This window comes from Bubalus kerabau, chromosome 18 (genome assembly GCF_029407905.1).
Source record: "Bubalus kerabau isolate K-KA32 ecotype Philippines breed swamp buffalo chromosome 18, PCC_UOA_SB_1v2, whole genome shotgun sequence".
In the NCBI taxonomy this organism is placed as follows: Eukaryota; Metazoa; Chordata; class Mammalia; order Artiodactyla; family Bovidae; genus Bubalus; species Bubalus kerabau.
In genome coordinates this window covers 69693472-69713017 of record NC_073641.1, presented here as the reverse complement: position 1 = coordinate 69713017, position 19546 = coordinate 69693472, and the positions used below count along the sequence as shown (strand labels likewise).

General features: G+C 45.2%; 1 protein-coding gene across 2 annotated transcripts in view; it reads left to right on the top strand.

Annotated features, from left to right (window-relative positions):
- Window positions 1–19546, top strand: part of ICE1 (interactor of little elongation complex ELL subunit 1) — a 64979-nt gene that overhangs the window by 43450 nt on the left and 1983 nt on the right. For both annotated transcript variants that reach the window (XM_055555330.1, XM_055555329.1), the window contains 5 exons: window positions 682–850; window positions 6160–6320; window positions 9101–9291; window positions 11107–11213; window positions 17890–17988. In XM_055555330.1, the coding sequence (XP_055411305.1) occupies window positions 682–850; window positions 6160–6320; window positions 9101–9291; window positions 11107–11213; window positions 17890–17988 (727 nt within the window). The remainder of the gene's footprint in view (window positions 1–681; window positions 851–6159; window positions 6321–9100; window positions 9292–11106; window positions 11214–17889; window positions 17989–19546) is intronic.

The window sequence follows — 19546 nt, the reverse complement described above, 5'->3', positions numbered from 1 at the left end:
TACAGGGTTTCTTAGGACTTTGCTAGGTTATTATCTTTTCCATGTTCATGTTGGTAGTGGGTGGGTGACTTCCAGTGTCCCTGGATTAACATTATTGGTTATCTGTATATGCCTGGAATCACAGTGGTATACATGTTTATTGTTCATTTCAGAAAACATAAAGAGCAATACAGGTAACTTTGGGAGGATGTTTATTTTCACGTGATTGAATGTATCAGGTTATTTAGTACTCCTTTACCTGAGTAAGGAAACTGTTACCCAATATTCTAAGATCTAAACAGGATAAATGTGTAGAGTATATTGCAGTTCAGAAAACAAGAATGGCAATAGAATTAGGGTGGATTTCATACACAGATTATTTTAGTAAAAGCCAAAAAATAGCAGCTTGTTGGAGTGGTGGTAGTGACGGGCCTCAAGAGTTGGGCCAGCCATAGGCCCCGTGCCCTGCTGACCTCTGCTGAACTGCCCGTCTGCCCACTGGGGGCCCCCTTCTCCACAGAGCCTCCCGGCTTCCCTGCTGAGGGATTACCGCAGTGGCAGCTGGCCTCTGTCCGAGACAGTGCCCCTTTTATTTTTCCAGCTTTCCCAAGGACTTGATTTTGTAACTTGTAGCTGTTCCATAGTAGGCTAATGATAAATATCTATGTACATCGCCTTTTTGTTTTTTTTCCCCCAATTCAGCATTTAGCAGAGAGCTTGCTTCACTCTATCCTCTCAGAGCTGAAAAGTCAGAAGATGTCCGTGGAGCACAATTACATCCACGCGCTCTGCAGGGTGTACGTGGGGGTCTGCCGGCAGCTGGGTGATCTGGAGAGGGCGCGCCTCTTCTGCTACGGCCTACTCAAGGAAGGTACTTGTGGGTGGTGGCGGTCTAGCCTCAGAAGCAGGGGCTTGCTCTTTTACCTGCTTACACGTGCGTCTGGATTTCCAGCTGAGTTGTTGCTATGTGTCTTTTGTGCATCTCCCTGGTTTGCAGTGAGAGGATTTGCAGCGGGAGGATTTATGTGACTGAAGCTTACCTAGGTCAGCACGTACATCCCTACTGTGTGTGGGAGGGCCTCTCCCCACTGCCTATTGGTGTTATTCCTTGTGCAGCTGCTTTGGAGTCAGACGTGGTTGACACAGGAGGAGGGAGTCATTGTGACGCAGCAAACTGCTCTGCTGTGTCCCTGGCTGGAAATGGCAGAAACTGGTGGAGTCACAGGCTCACGAGCAGTTTCAGGGAGATGTGGGGAGGAGTGCTGCCCTTCGAGCCTTTCCCTTCAGTGCTGTGTCTTCAGTCTGCTGATGGGGAGCAGACGGGCCTCGTTCTTTACATTGGGTCGTCAGGGAAACATTTAAATAGCAACGTGGTACGCAAATGCAACTGAATATCGTATCAGTCTTATCTAGATTGCAGAGGTTGATAACCTTGTGTCACCATAATGTTTATGGGATTTTTGAATCAGGATGAACCTGCCACGTGTAGACTTGTGCGTGAGGCTGCTGTGTTGGTTGCCCACTTTGTTTTTCTTTATTTTTTCAGTCACTGACTTATTAGCAAATAGCTACAGGGTGTACATAAGTGTGAAGGCTTTGATGGTGACCCAGCCCAGGTATCGGTACGGCCTTGCAGTGGTGCATGCGTGACCATGACCTCATGGGAGCACCCAGCAAGTTTACCGGCGGAGGGCGGCAGGGAGGAGAGCCCTGCAGGGCGGCCAGGACCACCTGGGTCTCTTGTTTCTTCCTCAGATGCACCCGGCACACTCTCCCTTCCGGATCTTTGTAACTGTTTCTCTCTCAGGAAGCGTTTCTCTCTCTCCACTAGGTGCTGGTCAGACTGTTCCCTTTCCCTTTGTTGTCTCTTCTCCGCTAGATCCCGTCAGAGTACCCGTTTTGTTTCTCTTGTTCCTGTTACAGCCTCTCCCTGGAAAAACGCGTTGTGTGCTCCCACTCAGTGTCTACTGAATGAATGAGAGGTACAGTGGAAGGTGGCTTTGAGCGAGTCTCAGGCCTGGGACGCTTTCTTTATCAAAGTGACTTGTGAGCTTTGATGTGAAGACAAGCGAGGGAGAGAATTCCAGGCGGAGGGAACAACCTGTGATGTCCTGGGACAGGAGGAAGTGTGACCGGATAAGCAGTTTTCCGAATAACAGATCAAAGTAGCCTAGAGAGTGTATGCTTTGGGTTACTCTCCTTCTAAACACTTCGCAGCATTAGATAAAATAGAACAGAGAAAATGAAAAGGATATGGCTTCATGCCAAACAGGATACAGATATTTGTGTTGACTGGTATAACCACTTGAAAACACTTAGTTTCTTATAAAATTAAACATTAATTTATCATCGTCATCGTTCAGTTGCTAGGTCATGTCTGACACTCTGGGACCCCATGGGCTTCAGCACACCAGGCTTCCCTGTCCTTGGCTATTGCCCGGAGTTGGCTCAAATTCATGTTCATTGAGTTGGTGATGCTATCTAATCATCTTGTTCTCTGTCATCCCCTTCTCCTTGTGCCTTCAGTCTTTCCCAGCATCAGGGTCTTTTCCAGTGAGTCACTTTTTCCCATCAGGTGGCCAAAGAATTGGAACTGGAGCTTCAGCATCAGTCCTTCCGTTGAATATTCAGGACTGATTTCCTTTAGGATGGACTGGTTGGATCTCCTTGCAGTCCAGAGGACTCTAAAGAATCTTCTCCAGCACCACAGTTTGAAAGCATCAGTTCTTTGGTGCTCAGCCTTCTTTATGGTCCAGCTCTCACATCCATACATGACTATTGGAAAAAACATAGCTTTGACGATACTGACCTTTGTTGTGTCTGAGTGATGTCTCTGCTTTTTAATACAGTCTAGGTTTGTTAGGAGCAGGGGTCTTTTAATTTCATGGCTACAGTCACCATCTGCACTGATTTTGAAGCCCAAGAAGATAAAGTCTGTCACTGTTTCCACTTTTTCCCCATCTATTTGCCGTCAGTGATGGGACCAGATGCCACAATGTTAGTTTTTTGAATGTTGAGTTTTAAGCAAACTTTTTCACTCTCCTCTTTCACCCTCATCAAGAGGCTCTTTAGTTTCTCTTTACTTGCATGCCACTAAAGTGGTATCATATGCATATCTGAGGTTGTTGATATTTCTCCTGGCAGTGTTGATTCCATACTGTGATGAATCCAGATGGGCATTCTGCATGATGTACTCTGCATAGAGTTTAAATAATCATGGTGACACTATACAGATTTTTCCTACCCCTTTCCCAGTTGTGAACCAGTCCATTGTTCCATGTAAGATTCTAATTGGTGCTTCTTGACCCACATAACATATTTCTCAGGAGGCAGATAAGGTGGTCTGATATTCCCATCTCTTTAAGAATTTTCCAGTTTGTTGCAATCCTCATAGTCAAAGGCTTTAGTGTATAGTAAGTGAAGCAGAAGTAGATGTTTTTCTGGAATTCTGTTTCTCTAGAATCCAGTGAATGTAGACAATTCGATTTGTGTTTCCTCTGCCTTTTCTCAACCCAGCTTGTACCTCTGGAAGTTCACCATTCAGTTCACTTCAGTTCAGTCACTCAGTCATGTCTGACTCTCCCACCCCATGGACTGCAGCACACCAGTCCTCCCTGTCCATCAAGAACTCTCGAGCTTGCTCAAACTCATGTCCATCGAGTCCATCCAACTGTCTCATCCTCTGTCGTCCCCTTTTCCTCCTGCCTTATATCTTTCCCAGCATCAGGATCTTTTCCAGTGGGTCAGTTCTTTGCATCAGGTGGCCAAATTATTGGAGTTTCAGCTTCAGCATCCAATCCTTCCAATGAATATTCAGGACTGATTTCCTTTTGGATTTACTTGTTTAGACTGGTTGTAAAGCTTAGCTTGAAGGATTTTGAGGGTAATCTTGCTAGCCTGCTAAATGAGCACAGTTGTGTGGTAGTTTGACCGTTGTTTGGCATTGCCCTTCTTTGGGATTGGAATGAAAGCTGATCTTTTCTAGTCCTGTGGCCACTGCTGAGTTTTCCAAATTGGCTGACAATATATTGAGTACAGCACATCACTTTTTAGGATTTGCAATACTTCAGCTGGAATTCCATCACCTCCACTAGCTTTGTTAGTAGTAATGCTTCCTAAGGCCCGCTTGACTTCATGCTCCAGGATGTCTGGTTCTAGGTCAGTGACCACACCATCGTGGTTATCCAGGTCATAAAGATCTTTTTGTAGAGTTCCTCTGGGTATTCTGTCCACCTTGTCTTAATCTCTTTTGCTTCTGTGAGGTCCTTACCGTTTCTGTTCTTTATCGTGCCCATCCTTGCATGAAACGTTGGTATCTCTAATTTTTTTGAAGAGATCTCTAGTCTTTCTCATTCTGTTGTTTTCCTTTTCTTTGCATTGTTCGTTAAAGATGACCTCTTTATCTCTCCTTGCTATTCTCTGGAAGTCTGTATTCAGTTGAGTATATTTTTCCCTTTTCTCCTCTGCCTTTCTCTTCTCCTCTTTACTTAGCTGTTTGTAAAGCTTCCTCAGGCAACCCCTTTGCCTTCTTGCATTTCTTTCTTTCCCTTTAGGATGGTTTTGGTCACTGCCTCCTGTACAGTGTTCCAAACCACCTTCTGTAGTTCTTCAGGCACTCCTGTCTACTAGATCTAATTTCTTGCTTCTATTCGTCACTGCTACTATATAATCATAAGGGATTTGATTTAGATCATACCTGAATAGCCTGCTGGTTTTCCCTGCTGTCTTCAATTTGATCCTGAATTTTGCAATATAAAGCTGATGATCTGAGCCACAGTCATTTTCAGGTCTTGTTTTTGCTGACCGTATAGAGTTTCTCCATCTTTGGGTGCAGTATAATCAATCTGATTTCGGTGTTGACCATCTGGTGATGTCCATGTGTAGAGTCACCTCTTACGTTGTTGGAAGAGGGTGTTTGCTCTGACCAGTGCTTTCTCTTGGCAAAACTCTGTTGGCCTTTGTGCTCCTTCATTTTGTACTCCAAGGCCAAACTTTCCTGTTACTCCAGGTATCTCTTGATTTCCTACTTTTTCATTCCAATCCCCTGTGATGGAAAGGACATCTTCTTTGGTGTTAGTTCTAGAAGGTCTTGTAGGTCATCGTAGAACCGTTCAACTTTAGTTTCTTTGGCATTAGTGGTTGGGGTATAGACTTGGATTACTACCATGTTGAGTGGTTTGCCTTAGAAATGAACTGAGATCGTTCTGTAGTTTTTGAGATTGCACCTAAGTACTGCATTTCGGATTCTTGTTGACTCTGAGAGCTGCTCCATTTCTTCTAAGGGATTCTTGCCCACAGTAGTAGATATAATGGTCATCTGAGTTGAATTTGCCCATTCTGGTACATCTTCGTTCACTGATTCCTAAGATGTCAATGTTCAGTCTTGCCATCTCCTGTTAAACATGTCCAATTTACTTTGATTCATGGACCTAACACTCCAGGTTCCTATGCAATATCGTTCTTCACAGCATCGGACTTTCCTTTCACCACCAGACACTTCCACAGCTGAGCGCCATTTCTGCTGGCCCAGCCCCTTCATCCTTTCTGGAGCTATCAGTAATTGCCCTTCACTTTTCCCCAGTAGCATATTGGACACCTTCCGACCTGGGAGACTCATCTTCTGGTGTCATATCTTTGTGCTTTTTCATACTGGTTACGGGACTCTGGTGGTAAGAATACTGGGATGGATTGCCCTTCCTTTGTCCAGTGGACCATGGTTTGTCCGTAGTCTACATTATGACCCATCCATCTTGGTGGCCCTGCACCCTCGCCACAATGAGGCTGTGACCCATCAAGGGGATGGCCTGAAAGGACACTCATCTAGTAGCAGGGTTCTGGGTGTGGACTCTTGAGACAGGGTGTCTGCCTTCTCTGCTTGTTTTAGAGTTTATTGCTCTTCTCTACAGTGGTGTATACTCATGCTGGGTTTCAAATTTGATTAAAGAAACTATGCCGAAGGGTAAAGTTGGCTGGAGGCTGGGGGAGAGGACGGGAGGGGCAGGTGGGAGGGACAGAGTGGATTTGAGGCAGCTGGGGCTGCGGCCTCACGGGGGCTGCCTCTTCTTCAGGTGTAGGCGGCCTTGCTACGCACAGCGGGGCATTGTTTAAATATGTTCTTGCTTTGTAATTTACTCACTTAATCAAACATGAAGGTTTATTATCTTGTTTTCTTTCTCATAGATTTTCCAGAGTCCGAGAAATTGACTTTGTTCATTGCAAACATGTGGCATGATGTATTTATCTCTCAGTCGGTGATTAATAAGGCAATGCAGTTGGTAGCCAGGCAGCGCGCCAAGGGAGAAGTTCTGAACTGTTTGCGCGCCTTCCTCAATTGGGAGAAGGTGAGGTTTCTTTTTATTCTGTGCAATAATGTACACATAGACCTTATATAAATGTTTTATTTGGTTTTGTGTTCGTGAGCATTTTAGAGCTATTATTCTTCATATTAGATCCTTCAGAATACCATTTTAGTCCAAGCTTGTGCATTTTGTTCATTAAGTATGTCCACTGAGCAGAGTTTATCTTGGGTACTAATTTGCCCCTGGTGAAATCCATACGCATGCTTAACATATGTAAGGGCCCCGAGAAGATGCAGACTGCTGCTCCTACACGTGGTACTTAGGTGAGAAAATTGAGATCCCAACTCCTTCCTTTGATGATTTTTCTGAGTGTAATCTGTGTTCTTCTTCCCAATTGATGAAATTTGTAGTTTTTGGAGTATTATGTGCTTTCTTTTATTTTCTTTAGTGACTGATGTGCTAATACAGTATGTAGATTGGTGTTCTTTTCATAGATTTTCTCTAATGAGAATCTCTGGGTGCTGAATTGATAGTGATACATTATAAGAAGAGGTATTGAAGAGGCACTGAAGTCAGTGACAGGTTGATTTTCACTCTGTTCTGCCTTTTTTAGGACTGTATTACTGTCCTTTTTAGAAAGAGGCTGGCTCGCACCTGTGGACGGTGCTTGTGTGCCATCGTGCTTTCCTTTTCAGCGCTTTCTGGTGTTACTGTCAACTAGACTTTAATTTCCTTAGAAAAGGGAAGGGCTTGGTGGATAAAAAGTTAGGGAAGTATTAAACAGCGGGTCTGCAGTCAGCCCTCCATCAGCCCACTTCCACAGTCTAGAATGTGTTGTGTGAGGTCCCATCTGATTGTGCTCCCTTGGCGGCTAGCAGAGCCCTCCCAAGTCCGGTGTTCGTCCCGCCCTCTGTGGTTACCTGTGCGCCCTCCCCTGCTGAATCCTCCCGCTTGTGCCTTGGGGGTCTCCTCCTCCAGCCTTCAGGGTGAAGCTAGATAGGATAGGGTGGTAAAAGCCATGATTAAGAAGAAGGGAGAATTTTAATAAGTGTATTTTATCTGTATCATATCAAATAAAAATATAAACTCAAAGCTATTTAAAAAAGAGAGAGAAATACCTGGGGGGGAAAATACCATTATAGTCTAAGACGTCCATATTCTGTCTTACAGAACTCAACAGATGTGATACTCAAAAATAAGTAAAGAGATAGCACAAATCAACAACAAAAAAGTAAACTTGAATGAAGGTTATTTTTTCATGTCTATGACATTTGCAAAAGCAGTCATAAATTTGGCCACACAAGAACTTTAATTTTTAAAAAGTAAATATTCTACACTCAAAATTGTCTGGTAATGATTTGGTAAAATTAGACATAAATAATTTAAAAATTGTATAAAAATTTCCCAGAGATTGAGATGCACAGTCTCTGGACCGTCTGTGAACAAACAGAAACTCAAAGTAAAATCGCAGTATCTGGAACCCTGCATTACCAGAGACCTCTCGTTTTTGGAAGACTCACACTCACTGCGGTAGTTTAAATGTCTTCAGTATTAAACACAGAAACAAAGTTCTTTGATAACCATCTTGAAAATTAAAAATTTGAGAAGGAATCTAGGGAAGAAAGAATGTGATTAAAAAGGAACAGTAATAAAGTTGAGAATGAAAAAAAACCACTGCCTTTAAAAAAATGCTAATAAAACAGATAACTCAGTTCAGATGACTATAGAAAGAGCAAAGCAAAAAATATTCAAGATTTCAGGATGAGAGGAGATGTGAGTAGAGACAGAGGGTGAAAATGAGAAGATTGCTGCCTGCAGCGTCACAGAGGCAGCCCTAGACCCGGGCGGCCACTTAGCGGTATACACACGTTACAGTTGGCTTCAGGGTGGAACACTGCGGTAAGCCAGCTTTCAGTTACAAAAAGCTGAAAAGATAATTGGAAACTTAGTATACAAGAAGGGTGTATAGATGTCACCTGAACATTACATCTTATCTTTAAAGAACCAGTTAATTCCAGTCTTTTTCAGGCATCAGAGATTGAAAGCTCCTTGTTCAGTTTAAATCACAAAACCCAATAAAAAAAAAAAACTGAAGAAAGAGAAGAACATTATAAATCCACTGCTGGGCGTGAACCCAAGGGAATTCAAGTTTATGTCCACAAAAAGGCTTCTACAGAAATGTCCAAAGCAGCGTTATTAACTGTAGCCTAAAGCTGTAAGTGACCCACACGTCTTCAGGAGGTGAAAGGACAAACCGTGGTGTATCCAGACCGTGGTGTGACCCTGCTCAGCAGTGAGAGGCGAGCTGAAACTCTCTCTGCACTCAGAACGTGGAAAGACACCCGGACAGCGCACAGCTGTAAAAGGAGGCAGACGAAAGACTCTAGTGCAGTCTTGTTCAGTTTTTTTAATTTCTGGAAAAAGCAGGTTGATACATACGGTCAGAAAGATGGCCGAATGAGTTTATTAAAGAACTTTTTAAATATTAAAAACTTTTTTATTTGTAACTTTAATTCTCTGATTTGAGTTAATGAAACTTTGCATTCCTGTGTGGATTGCGGAGTCTTTTCTAGCCTGGCTGGCTTCTGCATTGTGCCTGGAGCTTTTTATCTGGCCTCTCTGCCGCTGTTGTATAATCATTTAGGACAGGTGCTATGCCTAGGTAAACACAGTTCCCTCTTCAAAATCCAGCTTTCAAAGGGTGTCTTTTAAAGTTACATGATGATTCATCTGATGCTCGTTATGTGCTTTAAGATCACCCATAGAAGATGCATTGCATTTGAAATTCTAAATTCCCTTTTTTTTTTCCCTTTATTTGCCAGAATGCACCTGTAGATGTTGGCTTCATGGTTTCTAAGCTGCTTTTGACCATACAGTTATGTCCAAAAACAGAATTTCAGCCCAGCACGAGGTTTGGGGAAGACCTGAGTGACAGCACCTGGGAGTACGTATGTGCCATCGACCTGCTCTGCTGCCATCAGAGGTGGGTCTGGACGCACGACAACATCATCAGGTACGGCTGCTTTCCTGACTCAGGCTGGGCTATTTGTATTGTCAAGCAGTCCGTTCAGCGATTGCTGAGTTGTGGTTTGAATCATTTTTGCTTTTAAGGCAGCTGAACTGTTCAGAACGCACATTTTGATTTGGATAGGAGTTAATAAAACTGCTCGTAAAATGCCAGTGTAGCTGTGACATCCCCTCACTTTATTTTTTTACGGTACCTTTCACTACTTTTCATTGTATTCTCTCATTACTGTCTCTCTCCCAATGGGAAATGAGTCTCATGAGTGGGGGGCCTTTGGTTCCCTGGCCTCCCCAGCATGTGGAGACCTGTGCCTACGCAAGCGAGGCGCTCGGCGAGTACGTGTAGGTGGAATGCCGTGATCACTGTCTTAACGTTCAGGTGCTATGGAAAGGCCATAGGAACAAGGCTGTTCAGGATTCTACATTGGCGGCTCTTCTCACTGGGGTTGCAGGAGAGACAGAGTCTGATACGCTCAGGCATCTGTTTTGCGTAATGAGCTAACTTTTCTCTCTGCATCAACTATGCAGCATCTTTGGAGAATGGAAAAATAGTCAAGTATTTATAATTGTTCCATGGTTAAATATAACCTTAATTTTCTTACAACCCTGACTGAGAAAGGCTGGTTTAAAGGGGCTTATGACATTGAAAAGGAGTCCCCAGAGGATTAATAGTATGTATCTTGATATCCTGTGGAAACTTGTTCTTGTTTTCTCCTAATACTGGAAAAAGATGATACATCTAAATGTCAAGCAACAGATCATTAATTCTGGGATGTCTGTATAATGAGGTACAGCCATTGTAGAATTAAGAGCCGTACTACATAGATCTGTATATGTTGAGATGAAAGTTGTTTTGTAGTCTGTTACTAAGAAAGTGCCAGGGCCATCTGTTCCGTGCTGTGTGATGAAAAGCGAGAGGCCACCCCGGGTCCCCTCTTCCTAGGAGCTGGGGGCAGGGCCCTTCTCTCAGGGAAAGGTGAGACCACTGCGGGCGGTGCCAGGGAGAGGCACTTCATCCAGGGTCCCCCACTAGTGGAGTGGACAGAGGGGCGAATAGCAGGATCTCTGCCTAAGCTACTTGTGACCCTGATTCCTGAGCTCTGTGGTCACTCTGTCCGTGTTTTTTATATAAATGCAGGCATAGACGTGTGCGGAAGGAAAAGCCCCACAATAAAAGAATGATAGTTACCTGACTGTGTTATTTGGGGTGCTTTTAATTTACATTTTCCTTTCATTTGTCTGTATTAAACTTTGCTAATGTTATAAATACTATGTAAGAAGTTAATACATTTTTGAAACGAGAAAGCAAAGAGGAATTGCCACTGATCAGTAGAAAGTTTCTTTAATCCCTGTTAACTGTGGTTCATTTCCTCTGGTTTAGTTCTTTTTATGAAATACAGCCTGTCCTTGCTCCTCCCTGGGAAACGAGGCTTCTAGAACACAGGTCCTCCTGATGTCTAGATGGTCCACATAAAAATCCAGACTCCGCTGCTTCCAGTTCTGCAGCTTGGGGACGATACTGGGTACTTTACCTTGTGAAAAGGGTTTACACAGAATAAAGATGCCAGCACGGGTGTTTGCAGCTTTTTTAAAGCCACTTTGCGCACTGAGATCCTGAATAGTTGGCAAGTCTCAGTTCTCAGAGTCTGTTCTATTGTTAGCCAAAAATGCTACATCTTTAGAAGTTCCTCTTCTTCACGGATTGTCACTTATGCACCATTTTTAGATAGGTTCTTAATATTTGAGCCGTGGTGGGCATGCATACTTACATACATACATGTCTATATTTGTTTTTATTTTGCAGCAAGGAGCTGTGGCCTGTAATGGATAGGTGGATAAAGTATAGGAAGGGACATCGGAACATCGCCTCCACTCCTGATACCATCGTGGCATCAGTGCTGAGGCTCATTGGTGAGCTGTCTCCTGTACTGAATTTGTTCTTGTTACTGATGCCTTCTTGGTGGGAGAGTAAGTGTGGAGTAATGATAAATGTTGACGGAAACTTCACTATGACTGACCTTACAGCCATTAGAGTAGGTACTTTTGCCCTAAATTAATTTTCATTACTCATTCTCTTTATAAGTTAACATTTTATTCAACTTTGTCAGAGTCAAGATTTTTCTTGTTAGTACATTTTATTTATAATTGAACTCTTGATTCTCAGATACTAATTTTAATATACAGACAGATATACACATATACACAGCAGGAGACATAAATTGCTATAAGTTGTAGTCTAATTTGATTTATAAAGTAAGTGTATCTTCCCTACTTTCACCCTTTTTTTTGGAACTTGCTCAGTAAGGATGACGATGTGCTTCCATGATTGGAACTAGTTTTATTTTGTTTCTACAATTCTAAGCTGAATATACAGAAATTAAATCATTGCTTAAAAATAGTTTAAATGAAACAGATTGTTTTTAATCTCAGGTCTAAAGAGGACCTCAGTGACCCTTTAGTTCTGCTGCTTCCTTTGCACCTTACAAGTCTTTATTTTTTACTCTGACTTATTTTCTTCCTTTTTATGCCACATCTCTGACAAACTGCTCTCCATTCCTTATGTTATTTCATTATCGTTGATACGATCTATTCATTATTAAAAGGCTGTCTTTACTATGAACTGACTCTCTGCCATGTATTCATCTCCCGGGAGCAAACAAAACTGGGTTCACCCAATTGCTGAGTCAGGGCCCTTCAGGTCGTTGAAGGTAGTTATCATGACGATACAGACATCTTGGAGTGTGAAGTCACATGGGCCTTACGAAACATCACTGTGAACAAAGCTAGTTGAGGTCATGGAATTCCAGTTGAACTATTTCAAATCCTAAAAGATGATGCTGTTAAAGTGCTGCACTAAATATGCAAGCAAATTTGGAGAACTCAACAGTGGCTACAGGACTGGAAAAAGTCAGTTTTCATTCCAATCCCAAAGAAAGGCAATGCCAAAGAATATACAGACTACCACACAATTGCACTCATTTCACACGCTAGCAAAATAATGCTCAAAATTCTCCAAGCTAGGCTTCAATAGTATGTGAACCAAGAATTTCCAGATGGTCAGGCTGGACTTAGAAAAGACAGAAGAACCAGGGATCAAATTGCCAACGTTCTTTGGATCGTAGAAAAAGCAAGAGAAAAAACATCTACTTCTGCTTCTTTGACTACACTAAATCCTTTGACTGTATGGATCACAACAAACTGAAAAATTCTTAAAGAGATAGGAATACCAGATCACCTTAACCTGCCTCCTGAGAAATCTGTATGCAGGTCAAGAAGCACCAGTTAGAACTGGACATGGAACAACAGACTGGTTCCAAATAGGAAAAGGAGTAAATCAAGGCTGTATATTGTCACCCTGCTTATTTAACTTATATGCAGAGTACACAATGCAAAATACTGGGCTAGATGAAGCACAAGCTGGAATCAAGATTGCAGGGAGAAATATCAATAAATAACCTCAGATATGCAGCAAAGAAGGCAGTGGCACCCCACTCCAGTGCTCTTGCCTGGAAAATCCCATGGGCAGAGGAGCCTGGTAGGCTGCAGTCCATGGGATCGCTGAGAGTCGGACACAACTGAGTGACTTCACTTTCACTTTTCACTTTCATGCACTGGAGAAGGAAATGGCAACCCACTCCAGTATTCTTGCCTGGAGAGTCCCAGGGACGGAGGAGCCTGGTGGGCTGCCGTCTATGGGGTTGCACAGAGTCGAACACGACTAAAGCGACTTAGCAGCAGCAGCAGATACACAGATGACACCACCCTATGGCAGAAAGTGAAGAGAAACTAAAGAGCCTCTTGATGAAGGTGAAAGAGGAGAGTAAAAAAGTTGGCTTAAAACATTCAAAAAACTAAGATGATGGCATCGAGTCTCATCATTTCATGGCAAATAGATGGAGAAACAGTGGAAACAGTGACAGATCTTTTTTCCTGGTCTCCAAAGTCCCTGCAGATGGTGACTACAGCCATGAAATTAAAAGACTCTTGCTCCTTGGAAGAAAAGCTATAACCAACCTAGACAGCATATTAAAAAGCAGAGACATTACATTGCCGACAAAGGTCCGTCTGGTCAAGGATATGGTTTTTCCAGTGGTCATGTATGGATGTGAGAGTTGGTCTGTGAAGAAAGCTGAGTCCTGAAGAATTGATGCTTTTGAACTGTGGTGTTGGAGAAGACTCTTGAGAGTTCCTTGGACTGCACTGAGATCCAACCAGTAAATCCTAAAGGGAGTCAGTCCTGAATATTCTTTGGAAGGATTGATGCTGAAGCTGAAGCTCCAATACTTGGGTCACCTGATGTGAAGAACTGACTCATTGGAAAAGACCTTGATGCTGGGAAAGATTGAAGGCAGGAGGAGAAGGGGACGACAGAGGAGGAAACGGCTGGATTGGCATCACTGGTTCAATGGACATGAGTTTGAAGAAGCTCACTTAGATGGTGAAGGACAGGGAAGCCTGGCGTGCTGCAGTCCATGGGGTCAAAAAGAGTTGAAAAAGTCTCATTCTCTGTATCTTTGGCATTTAATTAAAACTCAAAGATAATACCATTTGAAATGAGGTTTAAGAATTTTTAAGTCATGTAAATCAGTCTTGTAAGTGAATCACAGTAAGAAATATAATAGCTCCGACTGATTTTGTTGCTGTGTCGGCTAGCATGCACTGTGCACATTCACCTGCAAGCATAGGAACGTTGTAAATGAATATATAAGCTGAGTCCTGACAACAGCCTGGTTTCAACGTGGACATCTACTAAGTTTCACTGGAGATAACCCAACATATAATTGGAGTTTAGATTCCAAACAGGAAAGCATGGAGGTGTGGGAGTGGAGATGGCTTCTTAGGGCACGGCTCTCCTGAGCTTGTGAGATCAGTGTCCAGGCGGGGCCGCCAGAACACGGACGGGCCAGTAGCTGCGTTTCTAGCCGTCACATGATGGCACCAGTGTGTCTGGAAACCCTGGTTTCGGTAGCAGCTTCTCTTACGGATTCAAGAAGAATTGTTCATACCTCTTGAGAATTCTCCTCTGTGCCTAGAGAATCCCATGCACAGAGGAGGCTGGCGGACTATAGTCCTTGGGGTTAAAGAGTTGGACATGACTGAGAACTAACACTTGAGAAGATAGTTCGTAAGATTTGATGATATATTAGAGTAATATATGTACATTTACATAATTAAAAGTGACGTATAATGCAATTGTGTATCTTATAGGAATAATTCATGTCCGTCTCTTTGTGACCCCATGGACTGTAGCCAACCCGGCTCCTCTGTCCATGCAAGAATACTCTCTCCAGGCAAGAATACCGGGGTGGGTTGACATGCCCCGCTCCAGGGGATCTTCCCAACCCAGGGATCGAACCCTGGTCTCCCACACTGCTGGTGGATTCTTTACTGTCTGAGCACCAGGGAAGCCCATAGGAGTAATTAATAATGTATAATTAATATATAGTTAACAGTACTGTATAATAAAACGATAACGTAGAAGTAAATGTAGTTCAAAGGGAGGGTAATGAGGAAGCAAGTGTCAAGTGGAAAATAAGAGAGTCCGGCCTACCTGCGAACGCTGTGAACGCTGCCTGTCTCAGGAGGACCAGCACAGGTGGAGCTCACGTGCCTGAAAGGCTGGTGTGCAGAGGGCAGGGGGCCGCCGGGAGGACCTCAGTGAGCTTCGCTCGGTGTCTGCTGGCACTGAAGGCTCTCCTGACCGCCATGCACAGCAGGCGCTGGGGGCTTCCTTAGCTTGGGGGCTGGGGCTGGGCACCGGTGAGGCCCAGTCTGGGGACGGGGCGGAATCCTGCGAGAGCTTGAGGGTGGGACAGGTGCTGTCCTTCCTGTGCACTCATCTCAGGTGGAGTTTGAGCCATTTCTGAGAAGAAAGCATTGGAGAAGCATCTTAACAGTTTCTGAAGCTGACATTTACTAAAGAATTTACCGAATAAGTTGGTTAGTATGACTTCATAATAATAAATGAAGTCACACAGCAGGCATTCATGAAACAGGAATCGTCTGTATTCTTAACTCTAAATGTGTAAATCCCAGTGGGTTTTCTGCTCCTTGGGAAATAATGCAGGACGACCCAGAGCCATCTGGTGCAGGGTTGGGGTGTAAACACCACTGTGAGCACGCGCCGTGGGCATGCCTGATTGTTAACCTGCCTGAATGCCAGTGGAGCCCAGGGCTCTGGAGGAGTGGAGAGCCTGGCGGAGCTGGGGTGTGGGGAGAGGTGAGCGCGTCTGAGGGCCTGAGTCGAAAGGGAGTGGATCGAGGCCGGAAGTCGGCCTCCACTGGACACAGAGGCATATAGAGCCACGTGATACCACTTGCTGCCCCCAGAGTGTTCTAACTCTTAAACGGCCTGGCTGGGGTCAGCGGAGCCCCGAGCTCAGAAGGCCCTGTCCCCCCCCCGCCAGGGTTGCACGTTTCCTGCAGTAGGCAGTCCTGCTTGATTTCTGTCCAGGGTCTCGCCACGTCGTTCAGCTTTTCTGTGGAACTGTCTTAACGAATGCATCCTTTCCTTAACATACCTGCGTATAAAACCGTGACAGAGAGCCCTGGGTGACTGTCCAGCTCTGAGCCCTGCCCTTTAGACTAGGCCACATTCCCTGTGACCCTCAGCTCTCCTCAGGCCTCCCTAAGTGTGGAAAGTGTTGTCTTTGATCTGAGATCACCTCCATGTTTCTTACTTGAATTTCATTGTGGCCCAGTTGCCTTGGACTCACCCACATTCCTTCCGTGGGGGTACTTTTCTTCCCATCTCTTTAGTAGATTTGTCCATCGTCTTTGTCAGGTCATCATATGTATAAGTGTTAAGTCCTAAACCATATACTTCAGACTCATGAGTTCCTCTTATTGTATCTCTGATTTACTCTGATAGATAGCTTCTAAAACCCAATTCATTAAGCATCTTTAATTAAAAGAAAAGGATCCAATATAATGCAGTCAGGTGTTATCTGGTGGTGATGGTGTAGTTGCTCAGTCGTGTCCAACTCTTTGCGACCCCATAGACGGTAGCCCACAAGGCTCCTCTGTCCATGGGATTCTCCAGGCAAGAACACTGGAGTGGGTTGCCATTCTTTTCTCCAGGGAATTTTCCCAACCCAGGGATTGAACCCACATTTCCTGCATTGGCAGGCAGATTCTTTACCACTGAGCCACCAGGGAAGCCAATGTGTTTCCTGGGGACACAGCCACATGGTCCCACAGCTGTGGAGGCATGCACCCTACCCCTTTCTCTGCTGTGAGTCATGCACCAAACACTCCTCATAGATGGCCTCAGAGGACAGGGCTTGGGGACGGGCGCTTAGCACTTTGACATCATGCAAGGAGGTATTTAAGAGTGACGGTGCCTTGACCTTTCTCCTCTCTGAAGTCCGTTACTTTTCAGCCTCAGTGAAAGACTGCCTGAGACATGATCCAGATGTTTACAGTTTCACCCTGGGTTAGGCCTTATCCGGGGAGTCCCTGGTAGAAGGAATTTCCTGGAGGGCTGTGTCTGTCGCAGTGCTCAGGGTGCATGTGGCCAGCCCTGCGAGCCCCTACAGGGGATATAGAGTGACAGAGCTCCTGTGGAGCCCCGTGCCTCAGTTTCTCCATGTCCAACACAGAGGGGCAGGTAGACTGGTTCACGTACAAGCCTGCGGGCTGTCTGTAGTACTGAGAAAGCAGGTGGGCACAGCGGTGCCCGCGCAGGGTAACATAGCCACAAGAGCGTGGGAAGGGGCCCTGGGCCCAGCGACATCCAGGGCTCGCCCCAGAACCCCCTCCCGTGCGAGGGGTCAGGCCACGCAGCCTGGCCCTGGGGGAGGGAGGTGTCCCGCTCTGGAGCAGGCTGGTGCCCCCAGGTGAGTTGTGGCCCGGCGACGAGCATTGTCCTGGTGAGACCCCCAAAGAGCTCTTGTCAGCCCAGGTTTTGTGTGTCAGTGACTGTAGTTGAAATTAGAACTCATGCTCAGACTTTAAAAAAATTCTGGCTATTCATTTGAAATTAATAAAATGATACTAGTAGTTGTAAATGGCATTTTTAATGAAAAACAGCTGTTTCCAAACAAAAAGAGAATGGAACCTTATCTTGTCGTAAGCCTCTTCACTGTCTGGTTTCCCATAGCTGCTTTGCGTTCTCTTGTGGCTGTGCGTTATTCTGGTTGAGGTATTTGGAAAAAATCCGGTCTCGTACAGATCTGTAGTTGATGAGAGGAGTACTTTAATAGCCTGTTGGAGTAACTGTGGGTGTACTTCTTTGACACTGGGCTTTCTGGTGGCTTGGCGGTAAAGACCCCACCTGCAATGCAGGAGACCCGGGTTCCATCCCTGGGTCAGGAAGACCCCCTGGAGAAGGGAATGGCAACCCACTCCAGTGTTCTTGCCTCAAGAAGCCCATGGACAGAGGAGCCTGGCGGGCTGCAGTCCATGGGGTCTCAAAAGAGTCAGACACGACTAAGCGACTAAACCAACAGCAGCAGCAACCACCCGGTTTCAGATCCTGAAGCTCAGTGCACATAATGTTGAACAAAAGAAAACATAAGTTTTAAATTCTTATGAAAAGTTAGCATTTAACCGAAGGTTGTTTACTTTTTTCTTTTTCCCCCTCTAGGTCGTTTAGGTCAGTTGGGTTTGAAGGAAGGGTTCCCTTCTGCGGTGAAGAACATTAGTACGGTGATTGGTATGTTTATCCAGCATGCCCAGGATGAAGGTACAGCTTCTGTCTATCACACTTACTTTCAGATCATTTGCATTCCTCTCATCCAGTCTCTCTCGTGTTCTTAACCGTGTGCTGTGCTCTGCGTGTCTCCCACTGCTCGGGCATGAGTTTGACGAGCCACACTCTGCCTGTGCTCTCAGCACTGAGATTAGAACCTGTGTGGGTTTCCTGCAGTTTGCGTGGTCGCTGCTCATGCACTTGGGCAGCGAACCCCTAAGGAGGAAGGGACTCTTCCTGACCTGGTGCTGGCATTCTGTCTCAGCAGCCGTCGGCTCTGGCTTCATGCCACCCCGTGACCCCCGCTGCCCCCACGTGCCCAGCTGAAGGTGTGTCCTGATGATAAGTGGGGTCACACGTGTGAAGCAGCGGCTACACTGCGGCCTGGGCGTCCATTCATAGCACCCGGGATAGCTCAGAGACCGGAAACCTCTGAGCCAGTCTTCACGCTACCTGTTGCCTTTAATGTGCATACCACAGAGCATGTAATTTTATAGTCTTATTTGGGAAGAGCTTAAAACTCAGAAAGTGGCCCTTTGAAGCAGTGAGTCCCTCTCGTTTTTATTTGAATGCTATGCCATCAAGGGGTAATGCCACTTCCATCAGGAGCGCACGGTGACATCTGAAATCTACGTGTCAGATGAGCTTAACCTCTAGATTGTCCTCTTTCAGGGTGAGAGGCTCGGCAGGTTGAGCTGCTGAGAACTTCTCTTTGATCTGCTGAGATAATGCCTGTGAGAGTGTTCCCTTCCCGCTAGATGGTGCTCCCCTCCCGTCTGGACCGTGTTCCCCTCCCGCCTGGACCGTGTTCCCTTCCTGTCTAGACGGCTGTTGTCATCTTAGAGTTGCTGGAGAGTGGCTGAGGGACTGTCCCCAGAGCCGCCAGCTCAGACATTTCCTAGCAGGAAGAGGCTCGAGGGGACTCACTCGGGCCTGCCGCCAGTGCAGCACGGGGTCCCTGGACGGCCCTCCCAGGCGGCGCTGACTGCGTTATGCTCAGGAAGCTGACGCCCCAGGAGAAACCTCGAGCTGGATAGTGCCGCCAGCTCACAGCCAGGCCTGAGGCCAGAGCCACAGCCGCGCACGCACTCCTGCTCACCACAGTGGCTTTCACACCCTGTGTGACTCCTCTGTTAGGCCTTTTGTTTTAGTCTTGTGCCCCCTTCTCAACGGGAAAGTAACTCTAAAGCTGGTGCGGCACTGCCTGCATCTGCAGCATCACCATCTGAACCTGTGGGTTTTGTGATGTTTATTTGTAAACACTTGTTGTTTGCCTTGTTGAACACACTGCATCACTAACAGTGTATAGTTAATAAGTTTAAAGAAATGACTCCTAAATTGCTTAAACTAAATAATTTAAGTGAATTTAACTAAAATTGGAAAAGGAAATGGCAACCCACTCCAGTATCCTTGCCTGGAGAATCGCATGGACAGAGGAGCCCGGCAGACTACAGTCCCTGGGGTCGCAGGAATCGGGGACAACTTAGCGACTAAAATTGAACTAAATTAAACTTTAATTAAATAACTCCTAAATAAAGTCAGGCTAAATGAG